Below are 24230 nucleotides of genomic sequence, written 5' to 3' on the forward strand. Positions count from 1 at the left end.
AATATGTATAAAGCACTGTAAACTTAAAGCTCCTCCTCCTTATGTTCCTCCTCCTCTTCTCTTTTCTTTGTTCTCCCTCTTTTTCTCCACCTTTTTCTCCTTTTTCTTCCTCTCTTTCTTCCTCTACTTATTCCTCTTCTTCTTCTTCTCCTTCTTTTTCTTCTCCTTCTGCCTCTTCTTCTCTTTCTTCTTCTTCTTCTCCTTCTTCTTCTTTTTCTTCTTCTTTTTCTTCTTCTTCTTCTTCCTCTTCTTCTCCTCCTTCTCCTCTTCCTCCTCCTCCCCCTCCTCCACCTTTTTCTTCTTCACCACTAACCATTTGGAAATTGAGGAGAAAAAACTCACATAGCCACATCACCCTTTTAATTTTTGTCCCTATCGAGAAAGCATTATAGGAGAGGGAACAAAGGCTTTTCCCACCATGTAAGGAGTAAAGACAAAAGAAAATGGGCTCTCTGAATCAGATGGAACTTTCTAGAGCTCTAGCTTCAATCTTGACTCATTCCTTTGACTTGAAAACGTCTTAATTTTCACAATTTAAAATGTAAAAGTTCCCAGTGGCTGGAAGCTTCTTTGCAACCTCAGTAGAGTTCAGACTTATATATCTGTCTTCAGAATTATGATGCCCAGATGATGTACTGAGCTAATACATCATGGAAACTCAACAGCAATCATGATCCATCAACGTAACCCAGGACACTTAAAAACCCAATTGTTAGCTCCTGGCTTGGTACCTCTCCACTTTCATCTCAGTACCATTCCAGAAACAGCTCTTAGGCATCCACTCAATGTAAGGATTTGTCTTTGCTCTTGAGAATACAAAAACAGAGATAAAATGATTTCTGCCCTTAGGGAGCTTATATTCTGTGTAAGGGATACTAGGCGACCCAGAAGAAGAAAATGTTGGCTTTGGACCCAAGGAGATCATAGTTCAAAGGCTACATTGGACCAATATTAGCTGTGTGACCTTGGGGAAGTCACAACTTTTCTCAGTTTGTTTTTTTCATTTGTAAAATGGGATAATACTAACATGTACCTAAATCACAGGGTTATTGTGATGAACAAATAAGATAATATGTGAAAAATACTTTGCCAGCCTGAAAATGCTACATAAATGCTAACTATATGAGGCTTATTCATTCATAAATGAATGAATAAATGAACCAAGCCTTTATATTCTTACTGATCAAATGAAATAATATTTGTAAAAAACACTTAGCACAGTACCTGGCACATAGTAGGCACTATAGAAATACTCATTCCTCTCCCCCTTTCCCTTCTCAATTCGGTGTGAATAGACACAAATAGAAAAGAGAGACATACCGCTGTTAAGAAGTACGCCTTCTAACAGGGGAGACAATGTGTATGGGAGGCATTAGTCAGTTGGTCTCTCATTGTTGGCATATTGTTGTATTACTTCATTTTTGAAGAAGTCAAATATATTCAAAGTTATTTCAAGAGAGCACTAGCATTAATAAATGGTGGTGGTTTTAAAAAAATAAAGATTTTTAAATGAATAATTAATAAATTAATGGGTATAAATTTATAATCATTCTAGTATATATCATGCTAACATTATATAATACTATCAAATATGAATAAATTTATATATAAATAAGTTGATATGTAAAGTAATTAAAATTAATAAATTTAAAATATATTTTTTATAAATGGCTTCATAGAGCAAGTCACTCATGAGTTGGGCTTTGAAGGAAGCTAAGGATTCTAAGAGAGCCATGAGGAGAGAGTCTAGTCCTGACATGGGCTTACCTGAGCAAAAGGCCCCAAAGTGGGAGATGACTATTGTGGTAACTAGGGCACAGCTAGCAGGCTGGTTTAAATGGAACAGAGTTTGGGTGTTGAGCTTGTCTTTTAGTTTTCCAGATGAAGGACACCATCCTATACACATATGGAAAGCTCTCCATTGCATTAAAGGCAGCCCCATGCCATCCATTTCTCCATTGCTGGTATTCTGAATGGCAGAAATCAATGACAAACAGGGTCAGAGCCCGTCACAGATGTCTGTGCCTTTGACAGATGACTAATTTTATTCCTGCATTAACTGTACTGAGGCATTCTCCCCAAAGCAGCAACATTTCAGTTGCTCTTATGTGGGAACAAAGCAGCTGGTAGGGATTTCATGCTGACCTAAGTTTGAGAGTAGAATGATATTGGCCACCCCACAATGAGGAAGAGAGTTCCAGGTGAAACAGAAAGTATAAGATTAGGGATTTGGGACACTGCAAAAGAGTTTCTACTTGTTGTACTTGTAAACCTGGGCTATATGCCTTCAATTGGTGCTGGCTAAACTTTTTTTTTTAATTCACTTATTTTATTTTAAAAATTATTTATGATCTGATTTTCCGCCAAGCCCTAAACTAGTTGTTGTGGGTGTGGTCTAGTAGAGAAACAGTATTAAATTGGTTGGTTATTGTCCTTTTTTTTTCTTGAAGAGGACCAAAGTGACATCACTATGTTGGAGTTGGGATCCAGTATGTCAGACTATAGCTAATCAGACCAATGTGAGATGAGAAGGCTGTGCCACAGGTCAGCCACAAATGGTCCCCATGCACATTTGGAGTGAAGATGATTCTAAATCTGTGCATCACACCTTTCTTTTGAGCTGCTGCTCACAGAACACAGCGCCTTCTAGATGGAGTCAGGAAACCTGGATTCTAGCCACAACATATCCATCCCTACTTCCCCATAATAGACTCATAGTATTATTTGAGGTTAAGGGTATAAATTAAGGAGATTTTATTTGATTACTTCCAAGATCTTCTCTGACCCTATCACTTAATTAAATAATTAAATTAAATTAATTCAATTCTGCAAACATTCATGAAGTTTCTATTCTCTATAGCATAAAGAGCTAAGTTGTGGGGGAAATGCCAGAGTTAGGCTTGACAGGGTTCCTGCTTGCAGGGAGCTTACACTCTTTCCTCATCATCATTGTTAACATTTATATAACACTTTACAAGGATTATTGTCTCATTTAAGCCTCCCGATATCCCTGGGTGGAAAGTGCTATTAGCATCTCCCTTTTACCTATGAGAAAACTAGAGAAGACAGAAGTTAAATGGTTTACCCAAAGGCATGCAGCTAGGTGAATGTCTGAGGAAGGATTTGAACCTAGATTTTATTGACTCCAGGTATAACACCCTACCTACTACACCACCTCATTGACTCTGAATCACGTCACCCAGCTGTGTGTCTCAATTTATTCACCCACAAAATAGCAATCAGCTTTAGACCTGGAGTGGCCCTTAGAGATCATTTGGTCTAACCCTTTTCATTTTATAGATGAGGAAACTGAGGCTCATAGGGAGTAAATGACTTGCCAATAGGTGCATAACTAGTAGGTATCAGAGGGAGAATTTGAACCGGGTAGTCTTGATATAGAACTAGGGTTCTCTCCACTACATTATACTGCTTTTTAGGACTTAAGATACCTCTCATATCTACCAAAGGGTGACCGAAAGGCATGATATGTGAAGGAAGTGCTTCTGAAAGTATTAAGTGCCAGACAGATGTCAAGGATTAACAGTGCATTCAAACTCTTAGTACTATGCGGTTGCCTGGGTGTTTCCCATGGGAGGGGGTAGATCTACAGTGACTGCACCTGTTCCAAGCATCGAAATAGCAACAACAACAGTGATGATGATGACAATGATGACAACGATGGCGATGTACTTGAAAGGTTGTCAAAGCATGTAATACAAATACATGTATTGTCGCTTTGATTTGATGAAATTTGTCCTATGAGAGTAAGGGCCAATATTAACCCTACATTACAGATGAGGAAACTGAGTCTGAGTAAAGTCAAGTGACTTACCTAGGGTCATAGAACTAATTAGTGTCTGAGACAGGATTTGCGCGCAGGTCTTCCTGCCTCCAGGTCCAACATTTTATCCACAGTACCTCCTAGCTTCCTCAATCAAGGCTTGAATGAATTTCTACTTTTCCCCTTCCCTGCATGATTTCCTGCTGGGAATGCTATTCCTAGGGTAATTGTTGACTTTATTTCTTTCACTGGATTTCTCCCTCAAGCTCCTATGAGCTTTGTAACTTAGCTCATAAAATCCAGCAGCAACGGAATCTGTGTCTGCTGACCAAAAAAAGATGTCCCTCTTAGGGACTCTCCTCAAATGGAGCTATTATCTGCTCCATTCATCTTGGCACTGTTTTCATCATGCCTCCCATTTTAATAGCATATCAGTTTTTCCTTGTTGTGCAGGGAAGACACATAGAAACTTAATCTTGAATTCTGTGGGCTGCTTTAGTGAGGATTCTGAGCTTAGGAAGAGTAATCAGAAAGGGGTGGTGGGAGAGACAGGGAAGGGACATTTGAGTCTTTGCCCCAACTCTATATTCAGCCCTTTCATTGTCACATTTCTCCCCAGGATTCATAATACATGCTAGAACCTGGATCAAGGGCAGGAATAAGGTTTAACTTCCACCTAAATACAAAAGAGTAGGTAATGGAAGTCAAACTTTCAAATGGGATTTTAGACTCAAAAAATACATTCGATTAGCTATGCTGGCTGCCTTGATTCACGTTCTCAGCATAATCGCGTTACTATGTCAGTGACCTGAGCGTGTCTGAAGAAAGTAGGCGGAGTTCAAGGAATCCTCCTGTGTCACTCCTTGGTATCTTGTCTACATTTCCACCTCCTACACTTGCTAATTTTCTTCTACAATTTGAGTTTCATCATTTCTCGTTTCCTGTCAGTTTCAGACTCATGGACATCAACTTTTTTTTCCCCTTAAAGACTGCTGTCATAGCCAAGCTCTGCCTAAGTATGAAATGAATTAAAACTAGAAATAATTCCACTGGGCCCACCTCAACTTGCTGGCGTTCCACTCATCATCTCATACATCCCACCACCATCTTGTTCTTGTTTATTTTTGTTCTCTCTTCTCAGCAGATTTCAGATCCACTTAGAGCAGGTGAATATTTTCTTCCCCTGAAAAAAATAATACAGTGGGAACCAATACGGAAAAATAGGACTTCATGAAACATCACTGTCAAATTTAAAAATATAAAAAGGGATAATAATGTCTTTTCTTCTTTTTTTTTTATATTTTCAGCATGTTCATGTCCATATACTTCCCAGGAAGGCTAAAGACTTCGACAAGAATGACAGCATCTATGATGAGGTAGGTCTGTGCCTGCATTCATTTAGCTTGATCCCAGAGGAGGTCATGGTAGATACCAACTCAGTGAGACAGGTGTCACGCTTAAGCACTAGGCAGAATGACCAAGCAGCATTTTGCAAGTTGAGGATCTAGTGAATATCAGGCAGTTTGAAGCAAGAAAAATCGGTTGTGCTGGTAATCTTCTTTTGGGAACTTATTAGTGGCAGCTACAGCAGGCAATGGAATTCAGAGAGAATTCTGCCCTGCCATCAGGGAAAATATATCAGGTTATTAACAACTGGATAGTAACCTAGTCAGAATTCCCATTGTAAATTGGGAATGATGTGAAATAAGTCTGGGAAGGTAGCCTGGTACTAAACTTTACAGGGATTTGAGTAGTAGCATGAGGAGTTAGTTTTTGATACTAGAAGCAATAGGGAGCCAATGGAGCTTCTTGACCAGGGGAGTGAAGTGGTCAGATTTTAGGAAGATTATCTTGGCAGCTTTGTGGTGGATGGATTGGCAAGGGAAGAGACTGAAAGGAAGGAGAGCAATTAGGAGAATATTTCAGTAGTCGGATGAAAGAGCTCAAACAGGTAGGTCATTATAAAAGTATTTTAGTGAAATGTTACTTTTAAAAAAGCTTTCTTTGGAATTCAGTTTTATATTGTATAATCCTTCAAGAAGCCATTATTTAGGGGCTTCCTTTGTGTTCCTCACTGTGCTTGAGTGTGTGTGTATTTGTCCTTCATTGCCAAAGAAGACCATGCCATCAGAGAAATGATGACATGACTTGCACTTGACTTTGTTTTGAGGGAGGGAGGGCTGTGCAGGTCGCCAGCCTCACTTCTCCTCCAGAGCTATCTGAATTCAGTGACTAGATACTATGAATGATACAAAGGTGGGGTTCCTGGCTTAGATATGTTCAGATTACCAGTGGATATCCTACAATGGAAACAAAGTCTGTTGGACCGATGAAAGGAGGTGTGACGTGCAGTAAACTTTGAACACATCTAAACTTTTTAAAGAAATTGAATCCAATGATAATACTGAAAGTAACCTTGTTTGCTTGTATTAAATTTGTGTAAGTTAATCTTTTCTTAAGGCTTATGCCTATGGAAAGTGTGATGTCTCTGTGTTATAGGTTCTATTGAATACTGGATTATGGGACAGATGTGAAAAAACAAATTATGGTTAGATCAGTCCTTATATTTTGTCTTAACATTTCAAAAATTCCCATCATAGAATTGAATGACAGAGTCTGGACTCAGGAAGACCTGAGTTCAAATTCAACGTCAGCTACTTCCTAACTGTGCGACCTTAGGCAATTCACTTAAACTCTCTTTGCCTCAGTTCCCTTATGTATAAAACGTGAATAATAACAACACCTACCTCCCAGGATTGTTGTGAGGAGCATATAAATTATACGCATGGTAAATGCTTTGCTAGCTGTAAAGTACCGTATAAATGTTGGCTATTATTAGGTATTATAATAACTGTTGTTGTTATTCGGTTGTTTCAATTGTGTTCAACTCCTTATGATCCCATTTGGGATTTTCGTGACAAAAATACTGTAGTAGTTTGTCATTTTCTTCTCTAGCTCATGAGGAAACCGAGGCGAAAAGGGATAAGTGACTTATTCAGGGTCCCACAGCTAGTAAATGTCTGGGGCCAGATTCAAACCCGGGTTGATGAGTCTTCCTGACTTCAGGCCTAGCACTTTATTCTTTGTGTCACCTAGCTGCCAATAATAATTATTTTTAAATCAAAATCTCTTTTTCATTAATGATGTAGATCCTAGCTATGCCTTTTATTTGCATTTTTAATTTAGTCTGTATGGCAGTCAATACTCCAAATACTTGGGCCAGAAAATAGGGAGTGTCTATTGATTACTGTATGAATTACTATAAATTATTTATCATGTAATTATGAGACATAGTTATTTATGCTGTGACCCTTTTGATCGCTTGGAGTGATGAGTCGTTATTAAGAATGGGCTATTTCTCTTCTTCCCGCCCTTGAGTGCAAATATATAAAACTAAACCAGGGTATTGAGTTGACATTCCTCTCTTGATTGGGAGGGAAGCAGTAGTGATGGGCTCGGGGGCAAAGAAAAAATTGTTCAAGGTCAAAGTTCAGTGATTGTTAAATAGCTAGTGAACATGACCTAGACTTTTCAGATATTGTTTGAGCTTGGAAATATGGGATGGCTATGGAGAAGTATCGATACCCGAAGAGGTAGATGAGTTCAAAGTTAAAACAAAGATTAATGAGCCAGCTATTAAGACAAGATTGAGTTCTTACAAAGAGAGGACTTTGACTTCTGGTGTCTTGATGGCAGAGTGAGGAAGGCACCCTTTGAAGCTAGTAGTGCAATACTTCTAGCATTTTTACTAGAATTGGCTGCTTTAGGAGACAGTAGGTTCCCCCTCCTTGATTTCTTCAGATAAAAGCCAGAGGACCATTTGCCAGTTATGGTTTGTTTTTTTTTTTTTTACTTATGCTCTAATAAGAATCATTTGGGGTTTGGGTTGACTTGGATTGTAGTTGAATTTTTCCCAACCCCAAAATTGTATGCTTCTGAATGACTTGGACCAGTGTGACCTTGAACAATGAGGGGTATTGATTAGGTGGATTGCCTAGAAGATTCCTTCCAACTCTAGATCTGTGATGCTACATGAATTCTTTCCTGTGGATCTTTATTATTACTATTACTTAGAGTGCAAGCTGAGGCTTCCTTCTTGGAGGTTCTGGTTTCCTCCTCCACAGGAAGAGGTTTATGTCTAGTAATTAGTTTCAAGTGGCCAGAGTTCTTTCTTTTTATCTTTGTCTTCTCTGCCATATTCTTTCACCCTCCCTTTACCAACATGGATTAGGATTTTCTTTTTTGTATGGGGAGAGTGGATTTGATTCTTCCTTGCCCCCTCTATTTATATGAACAGAGATAATGAGGCATTACTATATTTATAAAGCATGAACAACAGGTAACCTCTTTATGAAGTATAAATACCTGTTCTCTGAGTGAATCATGGACAATCTTATGGGCTGGTGGGAGATGGTCACAGCTCTAGGTGGTCATTAAAAAGATAGAGATGGAGGATGAGCCTTCCCCCTGAAAGGGAATTCCCTGTAGAGGGTGAGGGACTTCTGGAACTTCTTCCCTTTCCCCCCTTCAGCCATTTCATTTTGAAGGAGATCTTGACCAGTAGGATACACTTAATCCAACAAAGAGCAAAGTTGCATACACCAGAGATACTGAAACAGAGTCTGCAAGCAGCTTCAAGGAGCATGACCTATTAAAAGGGACCTTTGTAGACTCAAAAGGGAATTCATTTTGACAATCAATAGTTGATCTATTTGAGGACACCAAAAAAGAGTGGAAGGACAATGAGGCGTTGTAGAATCGGTTGTGAGTTACCTTGGCCACATGTTTTCCCTACAGATACTCTAAATTTGTTCCTAACTCTGTCCAAGAATGTTGTGCCTGGAGAGAGAATTCCAGGTTTTTGGGGGGCTTTGGGGGTGGGGTGGGGCTATGTTTTAAAGCTATTAGTCTTGCTAAAATGTCTTTTCTAAGAGCTAACTATCTCCTGACTGATTGTGGATGAGGAGCAAACTGGTTGGGACTTGGGACCTATAGTGTTAGATATGGGTAAATACAGAATATCCTTTAGAATCTGAGGTAGCATCTGCCTTCTGGGGGAATATCCCAGAAAGGATATTGTATTTGCATTAACCTTTTAGGCTTTCCATATGTTTAAAGAATGCTTCCTTTTCCATGATAATCTGAAGAGTAAGTGAGACCTTCATTGAGCCTCTCTTTACCTTCTTTCTCGGAGGGAGGTTGGAATTAACAGATAGACATGGATCACATTTACTTGGCTATGGCAGAAAGATTTCCTCTGGGTACTACATATAGATCACTACAAAAAATCTATTTTGCCCACCATCCTTGCTAAGAGCAAGACCCCTAGTCTTCTGTAATTTTTATTTTTAGCTCATGTTCAATTCCCATGGCAAAGGACTAAACCCATTGCCTTCCAAGGGGCTCAATGTGATGTCTAGTTTCTAAATCTTTACTCACTTTTCTACCATATACATTTCACTGGAGGTCATACACTTTTGAAGGCTCAGGGCCAAGATTTAACCCAGGTCTTCTGACTGTAAGACATGTTTTTTGTACAGGCGACTGTAGGTCAAAATAGGGAGAAGGAGAGCAGCCATATCATCATTGTTTTATGAAGGTGAAAGGAGATGAACTCAGCTGTGAGTGCTGAGGAGCCTCTCATCTGAAGTGATCACTGGAAAACTCTTCCATGCACAGAGAACAGTTGGAGGACAGTCATTGAGGGAAGCCAGGAGAAGAAAGTTCTGGAGCCTGGCATTAGCATTATCAGCAGGTGCAAATCTAGACTCAGAAAGAATGAGAAGTTATCTGCTCTGACCATGAGCTTTCCTAACTCAGTGGGTGAAGGTAGATCCTAATTGAGTCTGCAGGTCTGTCTCCTGTGCAGCACCAGACAGACTTCCCCCTATGAATTTTGGTGACAGAAGGAATCAGCTCCTGTAACGACACTCAGTTGGATGAATATGAGCAGGCTGATAGCAGCACCTCTGAGCTGGAGATACACGGCCAGGCTGGGTATGGAGGAGAAGAGTATGTACTTCTAGAAAAGAAAAGAGCCCTTTCTGTTCTCAGGACCCCAGTGACCAGGTTTCAACCCCACCCTCCGACACTTATAAATTGTGGGACTATTTTAAACTCCTGTGACCGTGTTTCCTCATTAGAAAAAAATGAGCATGTCGCACCATAGTCCCTCCCTCCCAGGGTTTTTGTGAGACTCCAGTGAGACCAGGTAAATTACCTTGCAAACCTTTAAGGCTAAGATCATAGGATGATAGATTTTGAGCTGAGAAGCCCCTTAAAAAGCATCTAGTCTGGCCTCTTTCATGTCACAGACAAGGAAAGTCACAGTTGGAGATTCTGTGTGACCTGCTCAGTGTCACACAGGCAAGAAACCTGGGATTCAGCCTCTCAGAACCAGTCTCTTTCTCCTCCACCACACAGTAGGTGCTTAATCCAAACTTGCTGGATTAAATTGTCACTTTGCCATTTGTTCAGTTTGAAATTCCATGTTGAATTTCTGCCTATCCACATTCTTTCTGTCCACAGTGCCAGACCCAGCTTAGGTCCCTCCTCCTCCCTCTGGCCATAGCTCTCTCACTGATTTGGCTGCCCATTACCCTTCTCCAGCTTGGTTTTTCTGTGCTCCTCATGGGTGGAAGTCATATATTTACACCTGTGTCAGTAGATAAAGATCTGGAGGCAGGAAGACCTGAGGACAAAACCTACCTCAGACACCTAACAGCCATGTGACCTTGGGCGAGTCACTTTACTGTGTCATCTTCAGTTTCCTTGTCTATAAAAAACAGGGATAACCACGGCACCTGCCTCACAGAGCTGGGAGGATCAAATGAGGTGACATCTATAAAGTGTTCTGCAAATCTCAAAGCACTATGCAAATGCTGGCTATTAGCTATTATTGGCTTTCTGATCTCTCCTGACCATATCTCATTCTCTTTGACCCCTTTGGGCAACCTACCCAGAGGGAATGATCAGGTTGTAGGATCATAGATTGAAGTCTGGGAGGAGTCTTAGAAGCTGTCTTTTCCAACTTCCTCATTTTACAGACAAGGAACTGAGAATTGGAGCAAACAAGTGACTTGTCTAAGGTCACATAGGTGGTAAGAAGCAAAGCCCAAGTATTCTTTGACTTCAAAACCAGCACTGTGTACCTTGATGCCTCTCTCAAAACATTTTGGGGGATGATTCTGCTTACTTTGACTCTGGTGAGATCACATCTGAAGTAATGTGTTCATACTAACTCATTAGCTACCATTTGAACCTTATTCCACTTGTGTTCCACCCTGATCCCGTATAGTAGGACAGTCTTTGATAATATAAAGAGTGTCCAGAGGAGGTCAACCAGAATGATCAGCTCTTGACCCCATTGATTGGGACAATCATTGATAACTTAAAGATATTCTAGAAGAGGCCAATCAGGATGATACAGAGCCTGAACTCCATTCAGGCCATCTCACAACTATACCAGAGTCAGGAACTTCATCCAGGTCTTCAGAGCATTTCTCTATCCCCTAACAGTGACAGCATCCTGTCTTCTGCTTGCCCCATGACAATGGATTTTTAACACCATCCATGAACAAGAACAGTTTGCTAAAACATGAGTCACTTAGTCCTAGAGAACAGTGGGAACTCTCATCTCTCCAGTGATATTTATCTTTGACATTGGATTGCTTTCCCACACTTTTGAGAACAGCCAAGTCTATGGGTCTGCAGTTGACATTTCTGCAAGCAGTGGGTGTTTCAGTACAACACAGTTAATTAGCTAGTATCTTCTGGCCAATTGATATCTTCATACTGAGAGATGAGTTTCTGGTTGTTTTCAGTATTTTGTCATCAGGAACCTAATACACTTTGTCCAAAAGGAGATTAAAGCTTAATTGGCCTTTCTAATTCTGAGTCATCCATCAACAAGCATTTACTGAGTGCTTACTGTGTATTGGGCAATATACTAAGAAAGGTGAAAACAGTCCCTTCAAGAAGCTCATATTCTAATGAGGGAGATATGGAAATAGTGATGGGCATATAAAAAATACAAAAGCGTAAAGTACTTATTAAGTTCAAAGTGCTGGGGACACAAATGACAAGGTAAGACCATCCCTGCTCTCAAGAATCTCATATTTTAATGAGGGAAGCAACATGTTTGGAAAGTTGCATATCAGAGGGAAGATGGAAAAACCCATGATTGTCACAGGAAAGTAGCAAATCCTGTGTGAAGGCTTCTTCTTTAATGCCTGGTGAAGAGGGTAAGCTGGAGGTGGTCTCAGAGGGAAGATACTGGAATTAAGAGGAGTGGGAAAGGCTTGTAGAAGGTGGTATTGAGATTGAAACAAGTCAGCATAATGAAGAGGCAGAGATGAGGAGGGAGAGCATCACAGAGTGAGGAGATAGTGAGTCTCATTCAAGGACAGTGTCAGCAAAAGCTCCAGGGACTGAGAACGCAACCAGCCCCTCTGTTGGCATTAGGCGATGACTCATGAATAGGAGACTCAAGGACAACCTTACTTGATCCACCTGGTGAGTTTAGCTCCCCAGTTCTCATGTACCTAGGTGGCTACACTCCAGTGTGTGCTCTGATAGGCTGGAAGTCCTTGACGCTGTTCTTGGGACCCTCCAAAATGCTTCCTACCATCTCATTGGTGGGGAGGCTTAGGCCCCTCTGAAGATGTGTGACTTGCTGCCTTTGCTATGCCAGACTATAATTAAAATAAAGGTTTCAAGGGTAAACCATTTTATTTTTAAGTGTTATTGATGCTTGAACATCTGTCATTTCGAGATTTATTGGCGCACTCCCAACCATCCTTCCCATCCAACTCTCTTCTCACAAAGAAGAAAAAAATCAAGGCAAAACCAGCCAATACAATGCATAGGCCTGTAGCATTCCACAGCAAGGAGATTATTTTAAATTAATATTTACTTATCTGTGTACATGCTATATCCCAACCCCAAATCTGATGGAATAGAAGTTATAGAGGACTTTTTTCTTTGTATCCTTAGCTCATGACACAAGTCCTTACATCATTATTTGCTTAATAAATGTTGGCAAGGGCAACTAAGTAGTGGAGCGGACAGAGTGCTGGACCTGGAGTCTGGAAGACTCATCTTCCTGGGTTCAAATCCAGTTTCAGATACTTACTAGCTGTGTCATCCTGGGCAAGTCACTTCACCCTGTTTGCCTCAGTTTCCTTATCTTCAAAATGAACTGGAGAAGGAAATGGCAAACCACTCCAGTATCTTTCCCAAGAAAACCCCAAATAAGGTCATGAAGAGTCAAATTCAACTGTAAAACAATGGAACAACAACAACAAATGTTGATTGGTCTGTTACATTAAATTAACTGCCTTCTGATTCATTTATTTGATTTAAAACTCATTGTCCTCCATGATCACCTAGGCAGAGCTTATCCAGAAAGAATATACTGTAGGATTGGGAAGAGAGAAGAGATAGAGGCAGATGAAGAGAACTGGCCCCTGAGATGAGAGGAGGGACATTAGGCTGCCAAGAGGGAATAGGATGGCATCTAAAAACATAGCGCAACAAGAGGGCTGGAAGTGTGTCCAAAGGAATGTAAATTTTGATCTTTGAAACCTTGTAAGATATCCTGACATTTATGAATTAGATATCCTTCTTAAAGACTACATCTTAAACCCAAATCACTCTGGCTGTTTTTAATTGGCCAACAGTAGGTCCCAGCCTGTTCATTGTTTGGGTGCTGAAGGCTCAGAGTAAATGCAAATAGTAGTAGTAATAGTTTCTGTTTTGGCCAGACACCCCGAGGCGTTCCCCATCCCAGATTTTTTTTTGACTAGGTAAATAAAGCCACTCTTTGCCTCATTTCTTACGTACTGTTAATCACTGAATTAGCATTGTCTCAGTCAAACTGACACCTGGGAAAGTCCAGGGTCTCCCCCTGCATCCGAGACTATCTCCAGTTGTCCTGATCTGTATCTGGCCACTGGAACCGGATGGCTCCAGAGGAGAAGGTAAGGCTGATGCCTTTGCATAACCCTGCCTCATTTAAATCCAATTCACTTGCAAGTCATGGCATCACCTTCCTAATGTCATGGTCCTCTTCAAGAAGGAAGGACAAACTACTGAAGGTGAAGTTGACCCCCCTGATAATTTTCCCTATGGTCAGCCCTCATTGTGGACACCTAAGTGTAGTCAGAGGCCATGACTTTAAGTTTGCTTCTATCAGAGGGTAGCAGAATGACCTCTGGCAAATCCTGTGACATCCTTGAAGCCCAGTTTCCTGATCCATAAAGTGAGGGAGTTGATCTAGATAACCCTGGGGATGCATTCCTTCTCCCTATCTGTTGTTCTGTCTCACCTTCCCAGGTTTGGGGAGGTAGACATAAAACTTGCCAAGGCTACAGAGGATGCTCTGTGAATTACTTCTTCCAAGTAGCATTGTCTAATTAAAGGAGAACTGAGCTGCAGGTAAAGAGCCTTAGGCCATTCTGATTGTTCCCAGGCTCAATATCTGCTTTATTTTGACTCTGATTTGTTAGCATTTCTGTTGTCCTTGTGGCTTTTAGAAGGGCAATTTAGAGAGGGCACTGGTTTTGGAGTTGGGAGATCATGGAATCCTGGGTCTATCATTTACTTTGCTATGTGCCCCTGGTCTAGTCATTTAACTTCAGTGGGTCTCATTTTTTATGTTTCCATTTTTTAAAATAGAAAATAAGAGTTGTGTTATATACTTGCCAAGGCTTTTGTGAGGATCTCATGATATAACGTAGGAGAAAGTACTTAGCTCACTTAAGACACTATATTCATGTAAGCTCTTGTCAGTATTTACTTAAGAAGGAATTCCCAGGGTGGAGATGCCTTCTGCCAAGACCTATCACAGATGCTTTGTGATTGTCTTAAGGAGTAGCAAAAGATTCTTAGAACTGAAGGGACTTCTCAGTGTGCCTCAGAGACAGTGGCAGCTTTTATATTTTTCTGGCAGCTGCACTGTCCCTTGTAAATATCTCCACTTCTTTCAAAGGATTCCTAGATATATGGACACTTGGCCCTAGCCCTTTCTTGTTTTTTCCCCTGGCACTTTTTAGCTTTTCACTGTTCCTCCTAAATTATGACATCCAAAATGAAACAGTATTTCCAATGTGGTCTGATGAGGGAAGGGACTCCTTGCATAGGTGACATTCGCAGCCTCCATACTATGCATGGCCTGGGAAACGGTTGCTAAGGCTCAGTACTTTGCACATAGTAAGCACTTAAGAAATGTTTTATTCATTCACTCTTAAAATCAAACATCAGGATTCCATTTCCCAGACTGGGATCCCAAGAGGATTCCTTGAAAGTCTGGACTTTCTCACCCTATGCTACCTGGAGCATTGAGAAGGAAGGAGGATTTGCAACTCAGCCAGTAACTTTAGGTAGATCTGGTACAGTCTCTGAGAAGAGAATGGGATTTAAACATTAATGCTTTAAATCAGCACTTGCTGTCAAAATAGATGACAAAAGCTGAAAGAAAAGTTGAGAAGTGCTGATTGACACCTCCAAAAGCTTGCTTGACATGCCCCTCCCCCTTAAGTAAATTCAGAGCCTCCAGGAAGGGGGGGGGGGGAGACAAAGAAATCCATTTGCACGGCCCTACTATATTTGTAAATGTTTTTACCATTTTGGAGTTTTCAATTACCACTTTTTTAAAAAATTCTTTAGACTGGGAAGATACATTTTAGTTTGGCATTAATGTGGTAAACCCCTGGGAGTTCCATACCACCAGGCTGCTAAAGGAGGGGTGAACTGGCCTGGGTCAGGGCAGAACTCCTGTGCCAATCAGTGGTGGGATTGGGCCCATGAATGGCTGCTCTCCTTCTAGCCTGGCTGAGAGAGGGAGAACTAGTCTCAAAAAAGAATAGACTAGAATTAGAATCGAATAAAGTGTAATGTAATGACGGGACAGGAATGATGACCCTCCACTAGTGGGACACAAAGGTTAGAGAGGTCAGAGAAATCTTCCTGAAAACAGTGGTGATGCTACATTCCACTCAAATATATTGCCACCCCTTAATGGATTCCAGTTTTCAGATTTCCTGTTTAAAACTTTTGGAGTATGACCCCAGGGGCTCTTTCCCCATGCCTTTGGATTCTCCATGACCTAACTCACTCCTGCTCTCCACATACTACAACTGCTCATGAGCCGTATACCCAGGAATAGTTGCAAGATTTCACTCAAGTCAGTGATGGAAATTTCTGTTTTATGTTCTTCTGGTCACCGGGATTTTCTAATAACTAGATCTGAGTTTTCAAATTCTCTCGCTCAATGATTTTTAGCAACATTGATATAGAAAGTGCTCAAGGGCTCTGTTGAGAACACAGAGCTCACTCACTGGGGGGGATCAGAAGTCATTACTGACGATTTGATTAATACAGTCAATGTAATTGCCTCTCCTTTTTGGGGAAGGTCCCATGAGAAATCCACGCATATTGGCTGCCTCCGTCACTAGATGCTCAGGGAAGTTTGCCTCTTGGGATTTCTATATTTGTTCTCATTAGGATAAAAATGGTATTTAGATTTGATTAACTGCTCACCTATTGAACCAGACCTAGTCTTCTTTGTGACATCCCACTGAGAGAACAGAGAAGACTGTGTATAAAAAGTTATTCCCTTTAGTCCTGGCGTTTGTGGGTACAATAATGCCCATTAGGCATTGTGCATGCTGTCATTTTCTCTTCTAACATCCTGTGTGTGTGATAAAGTGGCAGGGATATTGGTTTGGGAGTCCAAGGACCTGGCTTTGAATTCCAGCTCTGCTATCACTACCTGTGTAACCTTATATAAGTCATTTCACTTTACTGAACCTTGGTTTCTTCATCTATAAAATTCAGGGATTGGCTGTATCCCCAAGAGATCATAAAAATGGGAAAGGGTCCCACGTGTACAAAAATATTTATAGCAGCACTCTTTGTAGTTGCCAAAAACTGGAAATCAAGGGGATGCCCATCAATTGGGGGAATGACTGAATAAATTATGGTATATGAATGTAATGGAGTACTATTATGCTGTAAGAAACGATGAACAGGAAGACTTCAGAGAGGCCTGGAAGGACTTATATGATCTGATGCTGAGTGAAAGAAGCAGAACCAGGAGAACTTTGTGCACAACAATGACCACAGTGTGCGAGAGTTTTTTCTGGTAGACTTGTAACTTTGCAACAATGCAAGAACTTAAAAAAAAATTCCCAGTGGACTTCTAAGGCAAAATACCTTCCACACTCAGGGAAAGAACTATGGAATTCATTCTCAGAATGTAGCAGATCATTTTGTGTGTGTGTGTGTGTGTGTGTGTGTGTGTGTGTGTGTGTGTTATGTTTTGATTTGTTATATGATTTCTTCCATTCATTTTAGTTCATTTACACAGCATGACTATAGTGAAAATGTATTCAATAGGAAAGTATGTGTAAATCCTATATAGAATTGTATGCTGTCTTGGGGAGTGACGGGAGTGATGGGGGGTAGGTAGGGGGGAACAATCTAAGTTTTATGGTAGTGATTGTAGAACATTAAAAGTTAAAAAAAAAAAGTGAAAAAAGTAAAACAGAGATTGGACTAGTCTGTGTCTAAGGTCCCTTATGGCTCTACATCTCTGGTCCTATGATCAGACAATGGACAACCCTGCTGTTTTCTCCTCTCCCCATACAGGATCATCTAGGCACCTAAAGCATATCCATTTCCTCTCAATCATTCCTTATCACCGGGTGCTTGATTGTGAATGAGAGAAAATGTTTTGATTCTCATGTAAGAGACACCTTATCAAATACCTGACTGCTGGTGCTGATAGGATGCTTACTCTTTATATCGACTTGTGGCAATTCTCTTCCAGTCCCGAAGCCTTGCTCAGTTCCTCCTAATACATTGATTATTTCCTATTTGTCCTGTATATATCTTGTTTGTACATAGTTGTTTGCATGTTATCTTCTCCATCAAATTGTAGGCTACTTGAGAACAGGGACTGTTTTTTTGCTTTTCTTCCTATTCCCAAGCACTTAACCCAGTGACTAGCACATAGTAGGTGCCTTTTACCTGCGTGAAAGTTTTTTGACCTTGCGTCCGTTGCTGTTCAATTGTGTTTGACTCTTCCTGATGCCATTTGGTGTTTTCTTGGCAAAGATATGGGAGTGACTTGCCATTTCCTTCTTCAGCCATTTTACAGATGAGGAAACTGAGACTAACATTGCCGAGGGTCACACAGCCAGTAAGTGTCTGAGGCTGGATTTGACTACAGGTCTTCTTGACTGCAGTCCAGGTGCTCTGTCAACTGTAACAGCTAACCATCTCCTGCTAGGCTTTACTAGCAGATAAATATATTGCTATGAACATGGTATGTGACAATTTGATCAAGGCATTTGACAATTAAGAAAAATAATATCCTTATGCAGAATTTGGAAAAATGGAAGATGAGTGAAAATTATTTGATGGTTGATGAGTGAGATCAGGGATTCCTCGCTTAGGGTCTATGAATTTTGTTAAGTATTTAAAGAATTACATTGTTTTTATTTATTTAAGAACTACATTCAGAGCAGGGGTTCAGTGGATTCACAAGACTGCCAAATGGGTCTCCTGAAGCAGTGTGCCGATAAATATTGAACAACTGGTTCTCTGGGGGGCAGAAGGGACACACAACACACTTCTTAATTTAATCTTTATTATTAACATTTTCCTCACCACTTTCTTAAGTCTAGACAATCAATAAAACAATAAATCAAGCCCTGATTTGGAACACTTCCTGAGTGTCCAGGTGTAAATGGTCACACTGGAAACTGAACATTTGGCTCTAACGATTCCCTTCAAACTGGCCTGAGTGCACCCATGGGTCCGTGACCCCCCAAAAGGTTAAGAACACTTTGACTAGATCCAAAGGGCTCATTCACAGTTCAGAATTAACCTGGCAGGAGCGCCCCTGGGCCTCATTATCTCCAATATATTTTTTCCTTTGATTTCGATAAAGGTATGGATGGAACTCGAACATGACAGCAAATTAGGAGGTTTAGGTACCAGACTAGATGAAAAAATCTGGATCCCTCCAACTCACCCCTACCCCCCAAAAAACACTTAATAGATTAGAATATTGAATGAACTTTAAGAAGGATAAATATAAAGCCCTGTATGGGATAAAAAGACCCTTACTCAAAATATTAAATAAATGAAGTGGCTTCTCAACAAGAACAGAAAATGATTTATTACAATTCTTGCAAGAAAGGGGCATCCCTCCACCAGGATGGGGAATCTGATGGAAGGAGGTAATTTACAGAATCAAAACACAATTTTTATACCCTAACACAGAGAATCCCTCCTCCCCACTATCCCACCTCTCCATTGGCTGGGAAGCAGGCTTACAATCTAAACTCAAAAAACTAGGCAAACCCCGGGAAATTTCCACTTATCCTAACACAATGACCTCATCTAATATCTAACTTAACTGCAGATGTGGCTTTAGAAAAGAGGGGAGGGGGAGAAGCAGGAGCAGATAGTGTTGATGTGGCAACAGTACAACAAACAAAGGGGAACTTCCAAGTTTTGGCTACACTTTGCAGCACTATCACAAAGAAAGAAGGGAACGGGGGACCCACAGGCCCTAGATACCTGAAACCCAGGTATCCAAGGAGAGAGACCTTATAGAAAAGAAATTTTATCTAGAAAATTCACTATTCCCCATATTTTTATTAAGAAAAGTCTTCACAATATCCTTATTTCACTCAGCCCTATACTTGTTCAGGACCATAACTGCATTAATACAGGATTGGGAAGGTAGGTCTAGAAAGAGGACAATTTGATGGTTGACTGGTAAGATGGAGATTCCTAACTTAAGATCTGTGAATTTTGTTAAATGTTTAAGTAACTATTATCTACTCCCAGCAGGAATTCACTCTGCAACATTCCTAACAAGTGATGATCAGATTTTGCTTAAAGACTTAGGGAGGGGAAGACAGCGCAAATCGCTATCTGCCAAAGCATCTCATTCAAAATTCCCATGGCTGTGGTTGGGGTGTTGACATCATCCTTATCAGTGCATGATTTTTCCCTCCTTCAATTTTTCTTGGGTTTCTTACCACATACCAACGCACGTATGTGCCCTGTTTCTAGCTCATTTAAAGTAATTCACCCCAGAAAGAGCTTATTGCTGGGGGCATGTCTTTCTTTGATTTCCATGTGGAGCTTGTATTCACAGAATGGCAAAGATGCAGTACCATAGTTGACTTTTAAAACTCACCAAGGAAGGATGATAAAATGAAGATGTACCAGATGGGATTTGAGCTTCCAACGATTTCGAAAACCAAGACATTCCCACTGAAATGTTGGCATGGACTTAAAATTAAATATCATCTTTCGTGCTATTTACAGTTTTCAAAGTGACAACAATAGTTTGGCACCTCCAAAGGAGAAGAGGCTGTAATGGAAATTTAGTAGGTGATTTTTGAATTTCATTTTAGGAAAGAGAAAATGGAAAGAATAATTAACTAGAAATATAGCCAGGATAACAATTGAATAGAAAAGTAACTGGGCTTCCTAGGAGAGGAGAGAATGTGGTGAAACCAAAACAAAGCAAAACAAAACAACTCAAGCAATTTCAAAACAGTTGGGAATTATTGCTCAGCTTGCGTAACTTTCTGGAACTGTCTCCTGCCCAGCCCATCACAATAATAGCCAAAAATAGTAACTAGCATTTAATAGCACCTATGATGTGCCAGGCCCTGTGTTAAGTGCTCTGCAGGTATGATCTCATTTGCTCCTCATAACAACTCTGGGAGTTAGGTGCCATCATGATCCCCATTTCATTCCTTAAATAAGGAAATGAGGCAAATAGGGTTAAATGACTTGCCAAAGGTCACTCAGCTGAGGCTGGATTTGAACTCAGGTTTTCCTGATTACAGGTCCAGCCCTCAATCCACTGAGCCTTATTATTTGGGGTCTTCCTAGTCTAGACAGAAGAATAATGCAGGGTAAAATTTTCTTTAGTAAACCAAGAATTAATGACATAAAACTGACTGTACCCTTCATACTCCTTACCTTTAAAGTCCCATTCAGTAGGATTTGTAAGAGGTATTTTACCAGGTAGCATCATTAATGAATCAGTTTCCTGGTCCCCAGACATATTCTTTCAGACCTAAAGTTTTTAGCCCTAGAATTTTTCCATCTTTCCCAAAACCCTCGGATGTTATGGAAGGTTCATGCATATTCAACACACTTCTCTCCAATTACTAGCATTTTGATAGAAATATGGCGTCAAAGGGCAGAGGGAACGCCCAGACTCCTAGATTAAGTCTGCAAGCCTGAAATCCAAAATATATTCATTTTACAACAGATACAGCGAGCTTAGTGGACAGCAAGCAAGCCTCCAACTTAGGAATGGGCATTCAAGTCCCATTTCAGACACATAGTGGCTGTGTGACCTAGGACTATAGACCTTAACTTTTCAGAACCCTCATTTACCTCTCTAAGACCATAAATGATGATCTACATAGGCAGAAGGGGTGTCTTCAACAGAAATTCTCTACTAATAAATTCAGTGTTCCAATCCTCCCTTCCTCTTCCTCCTCCAAAAAAAATGCCGTTATTCATTTGATGGCCAATAAGTGACAACAGTGACCTACACAGAAAGGAAGGCTTGAAATCCAAAGAACTGAGTAAAAGTTGCATCCCAGACAATTCCCTAAGACTCTAAGTTGATTAGTGATTGATCAGTTGAAGAACAGTTGATGATCTGAATTGGTAGAAGTTGTTCCTTACACCAGTGAAATCACAGGTCCTGACCACAAGTAAACTTGACAAAAACTGGACCAGCAGATGTGCCACAGGGGAGGAGTTCAAAGATGAAACCAACACCTTCTCTGCCTTTAGTAATAAACATAGTGATGAATACGTATTTGCCTTAGCACAGTCCTGGGAAGCAGTTAATACAAAATACAGTACTGAGGCAGCTAGGTGGTACAGTAGACAGAGGACTGGGCTAGGAAATCAGGAAGCCCTGAGTTCAATTAGAGCGTCAGCTACTTTGTAGCTGTGTGACCCTGGACAAGTCACTTAACTTCTGTTTTCCAGTTTCACCAACTGAAAAAAAGGAGGTGATGATGGTAGATAAAAACAGCATCTGCCTCCCAGAGTTGTTTTGAGGATCAAATGTAATATTTGAGAAGCTCTTAATATAGTATCTTGGTATATAAATGATCATATCCTTATTCTCCACTACTAACATCCCCATTTGATGAGGAAGAAACAAAGGATGAAAGAAATCAAATGTTCTTCTACACCTAGAGCTGAAAGAATATTAAAAAGTCATCCTCTCTAAACCTCTCATTTTACATCTGAGGAAACTGAGTCAGAGATAGTGACTTGCAGAGGATCACACAGCTAGTAAGCATGTAAGGGAGGAGTTGAACCCATGCCTCCTTGATGCTAAACCCAGCAACCTATCCACTGTGCCATCTAGAGGGTAATACACCTAGCAAGTAGCAGAGCAGGTCTAGAACCCGGGTCCCTTGACACCAAATGTGGTGCTTCCTCCCTTGTGCCATTTCTGTCTCTTATTTAAGAAAAATTCAGAATGAGCAATCAGACACAGCAATCAGCAGTGTCTTTCTGTCAGTAAATATCCACTGGGCTTGGCACAGCCAGGTTCATTAGGGAACCCATAATTGAATTTGTCTGACTGCCGAATCCCTGAACTTCTCTTTAATTAATAGGCCAGTAGCAGATTCTCTCAGTAGTTTCCATCAGTCAGCCACTTCAGAAAATTGGCCACATCTTTTCCTGGAGACTCCAAGCCTGTAATTCTAAACTGCTTTGAGGATCAAGTTGATTTCCTAATTTTGGTCATTCCATAATGTCATCAAGTTCTGAGGGTAAATTTGTCCCCAAACTCATAGATCTGAAGCCTTTTTCAAGGAGATGTGCTAACTTCTGATATTCCTTCTGACAGACTGTGTTCAGGGATCCATTTGTTTGACAAGTATTGACCTCTTGCTATGTGCCAGCCATAGGTGCTAGGGATACTAAGAGAAAGAAGGAGGGAAGGTAGGAAGGAAAGAAGTAGAAAGGAAGGCAGAAAGAAAGGAAAAAAGAAAGAAGTTACAAAAGCAGGGAGGGAAAGAGAGAAAAAGAAAAATAGAGGGAATGAGGAAGGAAAAGGAAAAGAAAAGACAGGAAGGAAAGAAGGAAGAGAAAGGAAAGGAGAGAAGGTGGAAGAAAAGAAAAGAGGGAGGAAGAAAGGAAAGAGAGAAGAAAGGAAGCTATTTTTACCCTTAAGCTTACATTGTATCGCAATCACACACACACACACAAACACACACACAGAGTTATCTCCTTGTAGTTCATTCAGTTCAACTAAATGAACCTCTGGAAAGCACCTACTATGTACTGAATACTGATACAAAGATAAAAATGAAAAAGTCTCTTCCCACAAGATGCATATATCCATTGGGTCACACACACACAACCTCCCCTGTATCTACTCATTAACTTATCACCTGAACATGTCTTGGTATGGTCATTAAGGAACTGTCTATTAATAAGAAATACTTTCAAGTTTTTTTTTAAATTATGCAATGGCCTGGTTCAAGTACTATTATGAAAGGAGATGTGTTTTTTTTTTTTTCCATTAGCAGAATCTATCAGAGATGCATAAAAGAATTGTCATATAGCCCAAGGGCCCAGTTGAAGTTAGAGGACAGGGTTTTTTATTTGTTAGGATTTGTAAGGTACCCAGCTGACATGATTTCATGAATTTCCCCAGCAATGTCTATGAGTTTAGGATTATGACTGGAGAGAGCAGATGGTGGGAGTGATCTAGGATTGTGGGTTGAATGTGTTTGAATGGCAGATGGGCTTGGATGGAGACAATGAGATTCAAGAGTAGGAGACATTGTCTACTTGAAGTGGTTAGCTGGATGGTCAAGCCAATGAAGGGAAGAAATAGAAGACAGAATGGGGGTAACATACTTGTAGGACAGGGAAGGATAGGTCTGTTCCATTTACTCTCTCTCTCTCTCTCTCTCTCTTTCTCTCTGCCTCTTTCTGTCTCTGCCTCTCTGTCTCTCTCCCCCTCTCTCAGAGACATGTGATATATACATGCACACATATGTACACATACTTATATGTACACACATATGCATATATATGTATATACAACGTACATGAACATATGTATATATTTTCACTTTCTGAATCCATTGCAACTCTGTTATAATCCAAAAATTAAACAGATCAATATTTCTTATTTTAATCTTGAATTAAAATATCAAAAATGTGCAAAATCACAAAATAAAACCTGTTTTCCACTTTGAAAGTAGATCATAGTTGAAAAATATACATAGCACATTTTACAGACATTCATATTTAGGAGCCCCAGCATTCTTAATCCACCACTGAGTGAGTTGGATTAGATAATTTATAAGGTTCCTAATATCTCTAATATTCTACCATCTTATTTTGTGGATCTAAATAT

At 40.3% G+C, this 24230-nt stretch overlaps 1 protein-coding gene across 7 annotated transcripts in view; it reads left to right on the forward strand.

The window, feature by feature from the left end:
• The window catches only part of FHIT (fragile histidine triad diadenosine triphosphatase), a 1742479-nt gene that overhangs the window by 1454083 nt on the left and 264166 nt on the right, over window positions 1-24230 (forward strand). For all 7 annotated transcript variants that reach the window (XM_072598790.1, XM_072598792.1, XM_072598793.1 and 4 more), the window contains one exon: window positions 5089-5157. In XM_072598790.1, coding sequence (XP_072454891.1) covers window positions 5089-5157 — 69 coding nt within the window. The remainder of the gene's footprint in view (window positions 1-5088; window positions 5158-24230) is intronic.

Source organism: Notamacropus eugenii, chromosome 3 (genome assembly GCF_028372415.1).
Source record: "Notamacropus eugenii isolate mMacEug1 chromosome 3, mMacEug1.pri_v2, whole genome shotgun sequence".
NCBI lineage: Eukaryota > Metazoa > Chordata > Mammalia > Diprotodontia > Macropodidae > Notamacropus > Notamacropus eugenii.